This window comes from Salvelinus fontinalis, chromosome 26 (genome assembly GCF_029448725.1).
Source record: "Salvelinus fontinalis isolate EN_2023a chromosome 26, ASM2944872v1, whole genome shotgun sequence".
In the NCBI taxonomy this organism is placed as follows: domain Eukaryota; kingdom Metazoa; phylum Chordata; class Actinopteri; order Salmoniformes; family Salmonidae; genus Salvelinus; species Salvelinus fontinalis.
In genome coordinates this window covers 14,974,289-14,990,064 of record NC_074690.1, presented here as the reverse complement: position 1 = coordinate 14,990,064, position 15,776 = coordinate 14,974,289, and the positions used below count along the sequence as shown (strand labels likewise).

Here is a 15,776-nt window from a genome sequence, read left to right as displayed (position 1 = left end):
ATTGCATGGATTGATGTAAGAGATCATCATGCGTCAGAATGTAGCAAAAGGTTGGTGTGCGATTTTATTTTAAGTTGATATACAGTGCATTCGGAAAGTATTCAGACCCCTGGACTTTTTTTTCCCACATTTTGTTACATTACAGATTTATTAAAAAATTTATGAATCTACACACAATACCCCATAATGACAAAGCAAAAACAGGTTTTTAGACATTTTTTCCAAATGTATTAAAAACAAAACCATTTAACTGTGTGATTTTTCTTTTTAAGTTTCTATACAGTAGATACAGTACATTGTGTGTCATTACTGCGTAGTTCCCCGGTGGAGTGAGGTACATGTGAGTGTTGAGTGGATGGGGTGTTGACATGATGTTAGCTACTGTATGACTCCTGTAAGGTTGACTGAAAGTGTAATGTCACCCAGGACCAACAGGAGTCACTGGTGAGCCTGGTGGTTCCGGTGGAGAGTGCACAGAATGTCACAGAGGACCCAACGGAGAGCCAGGATACCAAGGCATTCATGGACCTCCAGGTGTGTGTGTGTGTGTGCATGTGTGTCTGTCTGTCTGTATCTGTGTCTGTCTGTATCTGTATATATCTCTGTCTATTAGTCTATCAGTGTGTATCAAGTGTCAGATGTCTGTCATTGTGCACCAGGTGTCAGATGTCAAACAGTCTGTCAGTGTGTACCAAAGCAAATTTTATTTGTCACGTGCCGAATAATGAAATGCTTACTTACAAGCCCTTAACTAACAATGCAGTTTTTAGAAAATACAAGAAAAAAGGTAAGAGATAAGAATAACAAATAATTAAAGAGCAGCAGTAAATAACAATAGTGGGGCTATATACAGGGGGTACCGGTACAGAGTCAATCTGCGGGGGACCGGTGTCGAGGTAATTGAGGTAATGTACATGTAGGTAGAGTTATTAAAGTGACTATGCATAGATAATAACAGAGAGTAGCAGCAGCGTAGGAAAGGGGGGTGGGACAATGCAAATAGACTGGGTATCCATTTGATTAGCTGTTCAGGAGTTTTATGGCTTGGGGTTAGAAGCTGTTTAGAAGCCTCTTGGACCTAGACTTGGCGCTCCAGTACCGCTTGCTGTGCGGTAGCAGAGAGAACAGTCTATGACCTGGGTGGCGGAGTGTTTGGCCATTGTTAGGGCCTTCCTCTGACACCGCCTGGTATAGAGGTCCTGGATGGCAGGAAGCTTGGCCCCGGTGGTGTACTGGGCCGTTCGCACTACCCTCTGTAGTGCCTTGCAGTCAGAGGCCGAGAACTTCCCATACCAGGCAGTGATGCAACCAGTCAGGATGCTCTCGATGGTGCAGCTGTAAAACCTTTTGAGGATCTGAGGACCCATGCCAAATCTTTTCAGTCTTGAGGGGAAACTTGGTTTTGTCTAGGCCTCTTCTCAACTGTCTTGGTGTACTTGAACCATGTTAGTTTGTTGGTGATGGACGCCAAGGAACTTGAAGCTCTCAACCTGCTGCACTGCAGCTTCAACGATGAGAATGGGGGCGTGCTCATTCCTCTTTTTCCTGTAGTCCACAATCATCTCCTTTGTCTTGATCATGTTGAGGGAGAGGTTGTTGTCCTTGTGTAACCGGTGTGAAATGACTAGCTAGTTAGCAGGGTGAGCGCTAGTAGAGTTTCAATTGTTGACGTCACTCGCTCTGAGACCTTGAAGTAGTTGTTCCCCTTGCTCTGCAAGGGCCACGGCTTTTGTGGAGCGATAGGTAACGATGCTTCGTGGGAGGCAGTTGATGTGTGCAGAGGGTCCCTGGTTCGATCCCAGGTTGGAGCAAGGAGAGGGACGGAAGCAAAACTGTTGGTGGTCTGCTTGAAACATGTTGGTATTACAGACTCGGTCAGGGAGAGGTTGTAAATGTCAGTGAAGACACTTGCCAGTTGGTCAGCGCATGCTCACAGTACACGTCCTGGTAATCCATCTGGCCCTGCGGCCTTGTGAATGTTGACCGGTTTAAAGGTCTTACATCGGCTACGGAGAGCATGATCACACAGTCGTCCGGAACAGCTGGTGCTTTCATGCATGTTTGTTACTTGCCTTGAAGCGAGCATAGAAGTAGTTTAGCTCGTCTAGTAGGCTCGTATCACTGGGCAGCTCTTGGCTGTGCTTCCCTTTGTAGTCTGTAATAGTTTGCAAGCCCTGCCACATCTGACGAGCATCGGAGGCGGTGTAGTACGATTCGATCTTAGTCCTGTATTGATGCTTTGCCTATTTGATGGCTCGTCGGAGGACATAGCGGGATTTCTTATAAGCTTCTGTGTTAGAGTCCCGCTCCTTGAAAGCGGCAGCTCTACCCTTTAGCTCAGTGCGGATGTTGCCTGTGATCCATGGCTTCTGGTTGGGGTATGTATGTACAGTCACTGTGGGGACAATGTCCTCGATGCACTTATTGATAAAGCCAGTGACTGACGTGGTGTACTCCTCAATGGCATCGGAAGAATCCGGGAACATAATCCAGTCTGTGCTAGCAAAACAGTCCTTTAGTTTAGCATCTGCTTCGTCGGACCACTTTTTTATAGCCCGAGTCACTGGTGCTTCCTGCTTAAATCTTTTGCTTGTAAGCAGGAATCAGGAGGATAGAATTATGGTCAGATTTGCCAAATGGAGGGAGAGGGAGAGCTTTGTACGCGTCTCTGTGTGTGGAGTAAAGGTGGTCTAGAATTTTTTTCCCTCTGGTGGCACATTTAACATGCTGATGGAAATGAGGTAAAACTGATTTAAGCTTCCCTGCATTAAAGTCCCCAGCCACTAGGATCGCCGCCTCTGCATCAGTCTGTGGTGGTCTGTCGACAGCTACGAAAAATACAGATAAACTCTCTAAGTAAACAGTGTGGTCTACAGCTTATCATGAGATACTCTACCTCAGGCGAGCAAAACCTCGAGACTTCCTTAGATATCGTGCACCAGCTGTTGTTTACATATATGCATAGGCCCCCGCCCCGTGTCTTACCAGAGGCTGCTGTTCTATCCTGCCGATAGTGTATAACCCGCCAGCTGTATATTTTTAATGTCGTCGTTCAGGCACGACTCGGTGAAGCACAAGATATTTGTTTTTAATGTCCCGTTGGTAGGATATACGTGCTTTCAGTTCGTCCCATTTATTTTCCAGAGATTGAAGGTTAGCTAGCAGGACGGAAGGCAAAGGCAGATTAGCCACTCGTCGCCTGATCCTCACAAGGCACCCTGATCTTTTCCCACGAAATCTCAGTTTCCTTCTCCAGCGAATCACAGGGATCTGGGCCTAGTCGGGTGTCTGTAGTATATCCCTCCCGTTTGACTCATTTGAAGAAAAACTATTTGTCCAATTTGAGGTGAGTAATCACAGTTCCGATGTCCAGAAGCTCTTTGCTGTCATAAGATACGGTATTAACAACATTATGTACAAAACAAGTTACGAACAACGCAAAAAAAATAGATAAAATATCATAGTTGGTTAAGAGCCAAGTAGACGGCAGCCATCCCCTACTTAGAAAAATAAATTGCATTTATGGTGTCAGATGTCAGTGTGTACCAGGTGTCAGGTGTTTCTATGTGTTTTTCTTGTCTCAGTATTTGAGTGTTTTCAGGACCACCCGGTGAACCGGGTCCTACTGGTACTGCAGAGCCATCTCCAGGAGACCCAGGCCCCCAAGGGCCACCAGGGCCCGATGGCCATAAAGGACAGAGAGGCCCACCAGGACCCCTAGGGCCAACAGACTACTCAGGATCACAAGGACCCAAAGGTAACCACATAACACACAACTCCGAAACAGAAAACTGTAAAACATTTAAAATGGGATAACAAAAATGGTCGAGGTAGTCCCTCCCTGATGCAGTCTGTTTTCTCTGTTTGGTGCCTAATGTTATTTTCTGATAGGTGCCAGAGGCCCTGTGGGTCACATGGGCCCCAACGGAATAAGAGGTCGTCCAGGCGCCTACGGCCTCCTGGGGCCCAAAGGTGACAAAGGCAGACCTGGGGATGCAGGTGAGGACTGAGACCAATAGAGAACTCAGATAATTCTAGCTGTTTAACCTGTCCTGTTCTTCTGACAATGAGGTTCCTCTGTATCCCCCTGCAGGTCCCAAAGGCCTGCCCGGTCAGGTTTTGGATGATGTCTTTACCACTCAGGAACCCCACCGTGGGATCCGTGGCCCCTCAGGTCCATCAGGTCCAAATGGGACCCCGGGAAAGGCTGGGCCCCGTGGGAACCCTGGGCCTCACGGTAAGTGACCTACAGAAACATGATGTGTATGTGTGTTATTTTCACACTGACTGATGGTGGTGTTTTGTGTGTCATTCTCTCTAGGTCCTAAGGGCCCGGCTGGGTCACGAGGGCCCCCAGGGAGAAACGGACCTCCAGGTCCACCTGGATCTTTAGGAGACCCAGGCGATCATGGACAGCAAGGTTTTGTGGGACATCAGGGTAAAGACACACACAGTGTACACGCACACACACACACACACACACACACACACACACACACACACACACACACACACACACACACACACACACACACACACACACACACACAGAGACAGAATATATAACAAATAGTGACAGAAGTAAGCCATCTCACCGTGCACCTCAACATAATGCAATATACTAACCTCGCATCTGACGTGTATACATTAGTCTTTCGGTGTGAACACATATACTCCTCCTCCTCACAGGTCCTCCGGGTTCTCAGGGTGACCGTGGCCACCCCGGTTCCACTGGCTCTGTGAGTTCAGGCTTCCTGCTGGTGATCCACAGCCAGTCGGTGGAGGTCCCTGTGTGTCCCGAGGGCAGTAGCCCCCTGTGGACCGGCTACAGCCTGTTCTACCTGGAGGGGCAGGAGAGGACACACACTCAGGACCTGGGTACGTATGAAGCCCTAGATGGGTGTGGCGGGGTGGGCCGAGGGTGTGGAGGGGTGGGCCGAGTGTAGGGGGTTGGAGGTGTGGGCCGAGGTGTGGAGGGGTGGGCCAAGTGTAGGGGGTTGGAGTGGTGGATAGGGGTGTGGAGGGATGGGCTGAGGGTGGAGGGGTGGGTAGAGGTAGTGTGTGTGTGTGTGTGTGTGTTTGAGGGTGAGAGAGAGGATACTGACTAATAAGGTATCTCCATTTTGTGTCAGCTCATCAATGTGTTCAGGTCTGTCAACCCTGATTCACATGTACACAACTCTCTCTCTCCACCCCCCGCCCTTCTCTCTTGCTCTGCCCTTTTCTCTCTCTCTCCCCCTGCCCTTCTCTCTCCTCTCCCCCCCGCCTTCTCTCTCCTCTCCCCCCACCCGCCCGCCCCTCTCTTTCTCTCCTCCCCCCAGGCCAGGCCGGCTCATGTCTGCGTATCTTCAGCACCATGCCCTTCTCCTACTGCAACACAGGTACCTGTGACTACGCCAGCCGCAACGACAAGTCCTACTGGCTTTCCACCACCGCTGCCGTGCCCATGATGCCCGTGTCGGGCCACGACATCCGCGCCCATATCAGCCGCTGTGTCGTGTGTGAGACACCCTCGCCCGCTGTGGCAGTGCACAGCCAGGATTATATCGCCCCCACCTGCCCCCCTGGGTGGAGGAGTCTGTGGGCTGGCTACTCCTTCCTCATGGTGAGTGTGTGGTGGTGGTGGGGGGATCTCTGTGTGTGTGTGTGTATATGACTGTATATCGCTCACACTATCCTCTCGTCTCTCCAGCACTCTGGAGCGGGCGACGATGGTGGCGGCCAATCTCTGACCTCATCCGGCAGCTGCCTGCAAGACTTCCGTGCCCAGCCCTTTGTGGAGTGCCAGGGCCCGCGGGGCACATGCCACTACTTCGCCAATGTCTACAGCTTCTGGCTGACCCATGTTTCCCTGGACGAGCAGTTTGGCCACGGCCCCGTCCCTAGCGTGTTGAAGGCCGCCGATCAACAGCGCCAGCAGGCCAGCCGCTGCCACGTGTGCACCAAGGGCTGAACACCTTAGGACACCTCCTATTTCTTTTCTTAAATAGTTTTGTTTGTTGGTATTTTGTATGTTTATTGGATTGACAGAGAAGAGCGTGTTCTGAACAGGCAGTAGGACAGATTTCAATCCATACTGGCAGCAGCACATTGTACATGTGCTCCAGACCACTAGACCACCCCAGGCCACGTCACCTCCTATTTCATCCATGAGTCATGGCCTCATAATATGATTACCAAACTACCCGTGACCCCACTACATCACTGTCCCAATGCTATGCTATGCTAGCCCTGTCAGCGCCCAGTCCCACTTGTCAGGAATACATACAATCATTATCTACCATTTACCATTTTGACTATGGTGGCTAGTTTAACGAAACCATAGTGTGGATTGCAGTCTATACTAGTCCATAGGCCACTTTCAAGGGAAGGAAACATCTATCAAGTGTGGAGGATGATGTCATTTTGCTGAACTATCCCTTTAACTGACTTCGTGATGGAGGCCATTGGCCAGGTCATAGACGGGTTGGTTGTTTAGCAACAAAACAGACGCGCGTGCAACTATGGGGCAAACAGACGGGGTTGGCTTAGATGGTTGACAACATGTAAACTATATTTCATCTCCAGTGTTTATTGAAAACGTAAATGAATGTGCTCAATGGGCACTTGTTGTCGCTCAAATACGTTAGTTATTGGTTAGCTAGCGAATTTGAGCCATTTTAGCATCGACGTGACAATCAAAACACCTCAAAACAAGACATCAAGAACAAGATAAATAACTAGCCACCTACGATTCCCCACCTGGCAGCCTTGTTGTCATTGTTGCTAGCTACAGTATTTGGCCGTCCAGAATCAGAACGACACACAGCGTTCGGGCCCATTGCTCATTGTTTTCGTGACGTTGTCCGCTAACCCATCTATTGGTACAATGGTTCAGCACTGATCAACCTGCACTGAGCACCTCCCAGACCAGGAAGTGACAGTGGACACACCGTGGGAAAGGAGTAAGCCATGTGAACACACTGGATTACTCAGAGAGCGCTCATCATTGGAAAACCAGCTATTCACTCCCACAAAAACTACAGGCCAAAAGACAGTGTGCCTTAATCAGAAATAATCTTAACATGTGTAGTTAAAATAACCAATGATCTAGTATTGTTGTATCAATATCCATGTCATAATGTTAGAATTAAGCAATAAGGCGTGAGGGGTGTGGTATATGGCCAATATACCACGGCTAAGGGCTGTTCTTGGATATATATTGGCCATATACCACAAACCCCCAAGGTGCCTTATTGCTAATAAAAAAAACGTGTTTACTGTTCTATTTTGTCGGTAAGAAGTATTTTTGTGTCAACGCAGTGGTATATTGTCTGATATACGCACGGCTGGAATGCTGTTTCAGCCAATCAGCATCCAGGACCTACCCTGTTTATAATGTATCATTTACACTACAGCTATTACAGCTTTGAAATGCACTGGTCCCATTTTTTCATACATCATAACTGTTTTATATACCGGTTTTCAGTTGTATAAATTGTGATGACAAATGAAATAGTTTAATTTAGTTTCTTGTGTCGTGGTGTGAATATCAATTATGTTGATGTTGGTGCTGATTATTACAGTCATGCTGTTATTGTTTTGCTTTTCTTATCAAATCGAGCTATGCCATGTTTGTATTGCAGATACGCAAATGTCTTTATTCTTTTAAAAGTTTTATCCACAAAGAAAAAATCCTTGTGTATCATGTCATCATTTACAGGGACCTTTTCCACTAACTTATTTTTTAAGGTTATTCTTATCGAAAACCATATATGTATCCAAGTAAATCAGAGTAAAATGTAAAGACCAAAAGCACAATCACATATTTCACCGGGACTCCCAGCTCTTCCACAGTGAGACGAAGGTAATATTTATTTCTCTCGACAACAGAACCAATCAACATACTTTCTCAAACATGTTTTTTAGAATGACGAGCACAGTCAGTGCTGTGTTCTTTCTCTAGCTTTCACACTGCACATTATTTACACACACAAAAAAAAAGATAGTTAAACATCATTATACATTTCGGACTTGCGTCGTAAGAAAAGTTCATGTTTTATAAAACAATCATTTGAGTTGACCTGCATACAGTGTAGCTCGGCACACACTAACACACACGCACAGGTATAAGGGACTTGGTGCGGACCGCCGTGTTGATTTCTCAGTGGAAGGGGTACTGCACTGGTTTAACCAGTTAGGTTGTTCATGCTACTCTTAGGTTTCCTTTCCTCCATTCCTATTGGCCTGCTGCTCATGTCTGCCAATGGATGGACAGATTTGGGTCTCGAACCCATTTTAATGCCCAACATCACTACAGTGCATTGCACCTTAAATATCCTCAAAGTGATTCATGTAGAAGTTGCCCGCAACACAGATCTGGGGTCAGATTACCCAAATCCTAACCTTAACCATTAGGAGATCATTAAAAAAGATGGCACTGGACCAGCAGTTAGAGGCAACTCCTGACTCACCTTGACTTCAGGTGCATGCTGGTCTATGCTTGCCTGACGACTCAAACTGAATTTATTTCTACATACTTCAGTCTGAGACTGACATCATTGAAGTCGTTTGTGGTGACGTCAAAATGAGGGGTGTCGTACAAAACAGTCATCAGCGATTGGATCATCTCTAACCAATCAGAGTATCAAAGCCAATGACAAGTTGTCAAATGTCGCTTTACCCACGTGTGTTTTGGCTGTAGCCCAACCCATTGGTTTCTGGGACCAATCAGATGGTCAAGAACGGATTTCTATTCTAGAAATTGTCGGGGGAGGTACTCAGATCCAGACTCATTGTGGAGAAGAAACTAATGTAGCTTTTGGCCAGAGCAAGGAGTCTGGGTAGCCAGGCAAGGTCTATGGACAAGACAGGAAAAGGAGATCAGAGGGGGATTCTGAAAAAAAAAGTATATGCAGACATTGCATTTCTTACGTACAAAAAAGAATCACTGCAGACGATGCAGGAGGTTGAGATAGAGGAAAGGCAGGTGGTCATGGATACAGCCTAATTGAGTGTTATGGGTAGTGCAGTTTTTAATTACTAACCTTAAGTCTTGATCTGTAGGTCCTTGTGCAACCCTTGTTCTATGTTCTTAATACTTGGGCAGAGCTGCGGCCACGCTTATAGGTCCTTATCATCTGATGCCTAAAATGGATGCCACCAAGCAGCCGACAATCACAGGGGGTAATGCGTCACAGACAGTCAGTCATGGGTGACGGCATGTCACAGAAAGCCAATCATCCGCGACCATACCACTCAGACAACCAATGAAAACGCATTACATGGCACAGCTCTACTACTCACAAAAAAATATATAAGCATATTTTCCAAATATATTTCTCAAGCAAGTGCATAATATACACATATTCTGATGTAAGCATATGTATTTGTCTAAAATCTCAGGCGATCATTGTTCCGGCTGATAATGTCGTGTAATGTCATCGAAAATTGTCACTTGTGTACTACATGCCAGCAAACCCATCTCATTACTAATTAATCCTCATCAAAGGCTCTGACTGACTACACAGCTAGTGAACTTACAAACTGAAGCACAAGATTCCTGACCTGTTCTGGAACTAAGTATTATACATTCTAGAACACATTGGCCCATGGCAACCAGAGCCAGGAATTTAGATCAACATTTATGATTCAGATAGAAACCCATAGTACCAGTCAAAAGTTTGGACACACCTACTCATTGAAGGGTTTTTCTACATTGTAGAATAATAGTGAAGACATCACAACTATGAAATAACACATATGGAATCATGTAGTAACTAAAAAAGTGTTAAACAAATCCAAATATATTTGAGATTCTTCAAAGTAGCCACCCTTTGCCTTGATGACAGCTTTGCACACTCTTGGCATTCTCTCAACCAGCTTCATGAGGTAGTCACCTGGAATGTATTTCAATTAACAGGTGTGCCTTGTTAAAAGTTAATTTGTGGAATTTCTTTCCTTCTTAATGCGTTTGAGCCAATCAGTTGTATTGTGACAAGGTAGGGGTGGTATACAGAAGATAGCCCTATTTGGTAAAAGTCCAAGTCCATATTATGGCAAAAACAGCTCAGATAAGCAAAGAGAAATGACAGTCAATCATTACTTTAAGACATGAAAGTCAGTCAATCCGGAAAAGTTCAAGAACTTTGAAAGTTTCTTCAAGTACTGTCGCAAAAACCATCAAGCGCTATGATGAAACTGACTCTCATGAGGACCGCCACAGGAAAGGAAGACCCAGAGTTACCTCTGCTGCTAAAGATAAGTTCATTAGAGTTACCAGCCTCAGAAATCGGCAATTAACTGCACCTCAGATTACAGCCCAAATAAATGCTTTACAGAGTTCAAGTAACAGATGCATCTCAACATCAACTGTTCAGAGGAGACTGCTTGAATCAGGCCTTCATGGTCGAATTGCTGCAAAGAAACCACTGCTAAATGACACCAATAAGAAGAAGAGACTTGCTTGGCCCAAGAAACACTAGCAATGGACATTAGACCGGTGGAAATCTGTCCTTACGTCTGATGAGTCTGAATTTGGGATTTTTGGTTCCAACTGCTGTGGGTTTGTGAGACGCAGAGTAGGTGAACGGATGATCTCTGCATGTGTGCTTCCCACTGTGAAGCATGGAGAAGGTGTGATGGTGCTTTGCTGGTGACACTGTCAGTGATTTATTTAGAATTCAAGGCACACTTAACCAGCATGGCTAGCATGGCATTCTGCAGCAATACGCTATCCCATCTGGTTTGCGCTTAGTGGGACTATCATTTGTTTTTCAACAGGACAATGACCCAAAACACCACCAGGCTGTGTAAGGGCTATTTGACCAAGAAGTAGAGTGATGGAGTGCTGCATCAGATGACCTGGTCTCCACAATCACCCGACCTCAACCCAATTGAGATGGTTTGGGATGAATTGGAACGCAAAGTGAAGGAAAAGCAGCCAATATGTGATCAGAATATGTGGGAACTCCTTCAAGACTATTGGAAAAGCATTCCAGGTGAAGATGGTTGAGAGAATGCCAAGAGTGTGCAAAGCTGTCATCAAGGCAAAGGGTGGCTACTTTGAAGAATCTCAAATATAAAATACTTTTTTGGTTACTACCTTATTCCATATGTGTTATTTTATAGTTTTGATGTCTTCATTATTATTCTACAACCTAGAAAATTGTAAGAATTAAAGAAAAACCTTTGAATGAGTAGGTGTGTCCAAACTTTTGACTGGTATTGTATGTCTGTCAACTGAACTCCTCAACCCACAACAGTGACAGCGTGTTGACCGTCAGAATATCCTCCATTCAAAAGAGTACGTCTAGCATTGGAAATGAATTGAGCATTTAGCATAAAGAATTATGCTTGAAAGACTATGCTTTAAAATGTTAAATACAAAAAAAACATTTGAAAAACTACATCGGATTGATCTACAACTACATTGTTTTTTGCTGCTTCATAGCTTTTTGTTTAGAAAATATCTATTCATACGAAGTCACATGAAATAGAAAAATATCAAATATCACTGGTGATAAGAAAAATGTTAACCTGAACAAGCAGAAATATTGCTATGGTAACCACCATTGTCCTTTGACATCAGCGATCCCCCCCCCTGCTCTTATTGGCTGCCCCTGACACCTCTGATGTGGAGAAGGCCAATCAGTAGGCACAGAGTTCAGAAGGAGGATGGGCGTGAGGCCAAGCGGGTTATTGTCAGATGGCTGTGTCCCAGAACACGGTGGTTTGTGTTGGGTAGGGGGGAGGCCGGATCTTTTTGGCCCCGTTGCTCTTCCCCCAGATGGGGAGGGTAGGCATGCTGTCCTGCTTACAGAGGTTCCTGTCCGGGGGGTTCCTGTCTGGCCGCTGCCTGGAGCGGATCTCCATGCACAGGGAGCGTTTCCTCTCGATCTGCTCCAGCATGGTGCTGTCCCCACACTTCCACGGCATCTGGGACGCCTGGGGAAAAGCGGAGTGGAGCGGTAAGCAACCAGGGAAAGTAAAGCACATCTCAAGAATGAAAGAAAACTAAATCTATATTCATCCAGGTCTGCAGGAGGGGCCTATCTCATCGACTTACCTGTGCCTCTGATGCTTGCCTCTGTGGGGTCCCTAAGGGAGAGGGTGTAACTGGGCCAGAGGAGGAGTGGTCATACTTCGTAGGTGCTGGTTTCAGCTCTACAAAGAGGGACAAATGCATTTCAATTAATTAATTGAGCTCACTCTTTTAATGGTTTACATAGAACAAAACGTTACGGTGAAACAACACACAGTTGTAAGCCTAAACACAATCTCAAACCCACCACATGCATTGATACCCGTTGCCATCTTTTAAGACCAGAATAAATATTGTACTCTCACCATGTTTTTCTGTCTTGTCTATAAGATAACGCTTGGAATCGCATTTACTTTTATGTTATGTAGCCTAAGCTACTAGCTTTTTTCGGCTATACAATGTTTCAAAAAGCACCTGCACCTGGTGAAGGGTGTACACAGTGTGATTATCTTCCCACCAAAACCATAGAAAAAAAATAGAGTTTTAGACTGCAACTTGATGAGCACAGTTGGTGAAGTAGCCTAGGTATGTTGCTTATTTCATGTATAAAGTGTACAATTTTATTTATTCTTTATAACTTTACTGGTAGAATATGAAATTTCCTATTATCAATGTCTAGCTAGCTAGCTAACAAGCCCACTCAGAAGGCTACACATACATTTACATTACATTTAAGTCATTTAGCAGACGCTCTTATCCAGAGCGACTTACAAATTGGAAAGTTCATACATACAAGTTCATACATATTCATCCTGGTCCCCCCGTGGGAAATGAACCCACAACCCTGGCGTTGCAAGCGCCATGCTCTACCAACTGAGCCACACGGGACTACATAGTCCTCACAACTTTGCTTAAACTAACTTCGACAGTGGGTCGCTGAATAGTTATCTTAACTTAGCTACCAATTTCAATAGCCAATTTACCTATTGCTGAAAACCTATATTCCGTCAAAGCAATGAGATTCTGCAATCCGGCCTGCCCAAACTAACAAACACTTGCTAAACTGAGGTGTGGATGGTTTTCTTCAGCTAGTAGGCCTAAATATTTAATTTACTTCAGCAAGTTTATTTTATGCAAATAACTTCAAATATCAATAATAACCCACTGGGCACATTTTTGATTTACATTTGATTGAGTTGTCAACTACCATGAATTTAAATGGGAAATCAACATTGGATTTAGGTTAAAAGTTGTGTGGAAAAAAAAATACGAAATTCCCTTAAATTGATAACTTTTTGCAAATCCAATAAATTTTCCAAGTTCATTCATAGATATTTTTGTTGTGAGGAAATGACGTGGAAACACCGTTGATTCAACCAGTTTTTGCCCAGTGTGAACCTTACTACATTGGTTATATACATGTTAGTTACGCAACCCAGTCAGAGAATGCTCACTTTAATTATTTTTTTTAAATTATGGATAGACTACTGACTCTCAGTAAATGGCATGTTAAATTGCAATCAACAGCATAGCATCTCAGTAAACTTTGCAGATTATTGTGCATGATGAGGACATGTTTACCGTCTGCAAATAATTTACTATAGTCACTTCATGGTGTCTGTATGGTTGTGTTGAAGGATTGCAATTTCATTTAGGCTATCCTCACCTGTATTGCCACTTCCAAACACCATTGGCGGACTGCCAGCAGGTCTCCCATGCCGAGTTGTTGTGGCAGTCGATGATTGTTGTTGCCCTGATACACCGTTCCTCGCTTGTGCTTTGGATTGCTCCACGCTATAGGTCCCCCTATCTCTGACATCACGCCTGGGCAAGGCCTCTGAGCTATGGCAAACCCAGTCTTTATTGATGCACCTAAGATCTACCCCATTGGCACTCTTGCCGTAGCTGTCGCGCCGGGGGGGCAACTCTGAGCCATTGCAGTTTCTGTCCTTGCTGTCACGCCTGGCTTCAAGGCCATTTCTGTCTGACTCTTTGATTTCCTGTCGGGGTAAGGGAAAGGGCTCCATTCCATTGTAACGTCGTTCTTTGCCCTCATGTCTAGATTCTAGGCCGTAGCTCTCCCTGTCTCTGTCTTTGCTATTACGTCTGCACTCAAGGCCATTTCTGGGTGAATCTTTGCTTTTTTGTCTGGGTAGGAGCTCTGGTGGCTGGTCCATTCGTTCGTTGCTGTTGTGTCTCGAATCCATTCCGTTCCTGACTCGGTCTTTGCTATCTTCCCTGGGTAGAAGCTCTGGTGGCTGGTCCATTTGTTCTTTGTTGTCATGTCTCGAATCCATTCCGTTCCTGGTTCGGTCTTTGCTATCTTGCCTTGGTAGGAGCTCTGGTGGCTGATCCATTCGTACTTTGCTGTCATGTCTCAAATCAATTCCGTTCCTGGTTCGGTCTTTGCTATCTTGCCTGGGTAGAAGTTCCGGTGGGTTCTGGTGGCTGAGCCTTTCTTTGCTGTCGTGTCTGGACTCCACACCATTCCGGGGAGAGTCTTTGCTGTCATGTCTGGACTCCACACCATTCCGGGGAGAGTCTTTGCTGTCATTTCTGGACTCCACACCATTCCAGGGAGAGTCTTTGCTGTCATGTCTGGACTCCACACCATTCCGGGGAGAGTCTTTGCTGTCATGTCTGGACTCCACACCATTCCGGGGAGAGTCTTTACTGTCATGTCTGGACTCCACACCATTCCGGGGAGAGTCTTTACTGTCATGTCTGGACTCCACACCATTCCGGGGAGAGTCTTTGCTGTCATGTCTGGACTCCACACCATTCCGGGGAGAGTCTTTGCTGTCATTTCTGGACTCCACACCATTCCGGGGAGAGTCTTTGCTGTCATGTCTGGACTCCACACAATTCCGGGGAGAGTCTTTGCTGTCCAGTTGTAGTAACGGCTCCATGCCGTGGACACTTCTGTCTTTGCTGTCCCGTCTGACAGGCGGGACTTCCACACTTTTACATCCTCTGCCTTTACTGTCCCGTTTCATAGGCAAGGGCTCCACACTGTTACAACCCCGGTCTCTGCTGTCCCGTTTCATAGGCAAGGGCTCCACACTGTTACAACCCCGGTCTCTGCTGTCCCGTTTCATAGGCAAGGGCTCCACACTGTTACAACCCCAGTCTCTGCTGTCCCGTTTCATAGGCAAGGGCTCCACACTGTTACAACCCCGGTCTTTGCTATATCGTCTGGGCAGCGGCTCCACGCTGCTACAGCTCCTGTCCTTGGTGTTGCGTAGGTGAGAAGAAGACTCTTTGCTACGATCCTTCCTCTCCCGTTTGGACTCCTTGTGACTGTGCCGCTCCTTGCCATCACGTTTTGACTCACTGTGAGACTTACTCTTGGATTCGGCTGTAACAGAGGACAAACAGTCAACGTACCGAAAAATACCAAGTTATGTCCACACAAAAATAACTAGTAAACATAGCCTATATACCATAAAGAAGATGAAAAATTAAAGTACATCTGTAATATCTATGTATTTATACTGCACTACTGCTATACGGTCACTTGGTGTCACCCATGCGCTGTGGGAGCTATGAACTATGGGTATGCTGGGATATAACGCTGTTTTGTTCCACAGTTGCCATGGAGACATCCAGGATGTGATTTGCATAGATGCTATTATCAAATGGTTAGGTAAAGGCGCAGTAACCACTTTGAATACATTCTTATTTCAATGTCTTCTCTCTGTGTTAGGGCTCAGACACACCAAAAGCATTTGCTGGCTGAAAGTACTTTAAAAAGGGACATTTCAAAATGTTTAAACTTCATATTCATCATCTCCAGCTCCAACCCCAACATCAA

General features: G+C 45.6%; 2 protein-coding genes across 5 annotated transcripts in view; one reads left to right on the top strand and one right to left on the bottom strand.

The window, feature by feature from the left end:
* The window catches only part of LOC129824580 (collagen alpha-4(IV) chain-like), a 76,268-nt gene extending 68,600 nt beyond the window's left edge, over positions 1-7,668 (top strand). The window contains exons 40-47 of the mRNA XM_055884272.1: positions 427-534; positions 3,602-3,757; positions 3,892-3,999; positions 4,094-4,237; positions 4,322-4,438; positions 4,690-4,878; positions 5,322-5,605; positions 5,693-7,668. Coding sequence (XP_055740247.1) covers positions 427-534; positions 3,602-3,757; positions 3,892-3,999; positions 4,094-4,237; positions 4,322-4,438; positions 4,690-4,878; positions 5,322-5,605; positions 5,693-5,953 — 1,367 coding nt within the window. The 3' untranslated portion in view covers positions 5,954-7,668. The remainder of the gene's footprint in view (positions 1-426; positions 535-3,601; positions 3,758-3,891; positions 4,000-4,093; positions 4,238-4,321; positions 4,439-4,689; positions 4,879-5,321; positions 5,606-5,692) is intronic.
* Positions 42-15,776, bottom strand: part of LOC129823693 (serine/arginine repetitive matrix protein 2-like) — a 57,627-nt gene continuing 41,892 nt past the window's right edge. For 2 of the 4 annotated variants that reach the window (XM_055882600.1, XM_055882601.1), the window contains 3 exons: positions 13,629-15,320; positions 12,047-12,144; positions 7,801-11,925 (listed from right to left, as the gene is read on the bottom strand). In XM_055882600.1, coding sequence (XP_055738575.1) covers positions 11,683-11,925; positions 12,047-12,144; positions 13,629-15,320 — 2,033 coding nt within the window. In that variant the 3' untranslated portion in view covers positions 7,801-11,682. Of the gene's footprint in view, positions 4,247-4,626; positions 4,842-7,800; positions 11,926-12,046; positions 12,145-13,628; positions 15,321-15,776 lie in introns of those variants that run through there. The other 2 variants (XR_008754669.1, XR_008754668.1) reach the window with 2 other exon arrangements.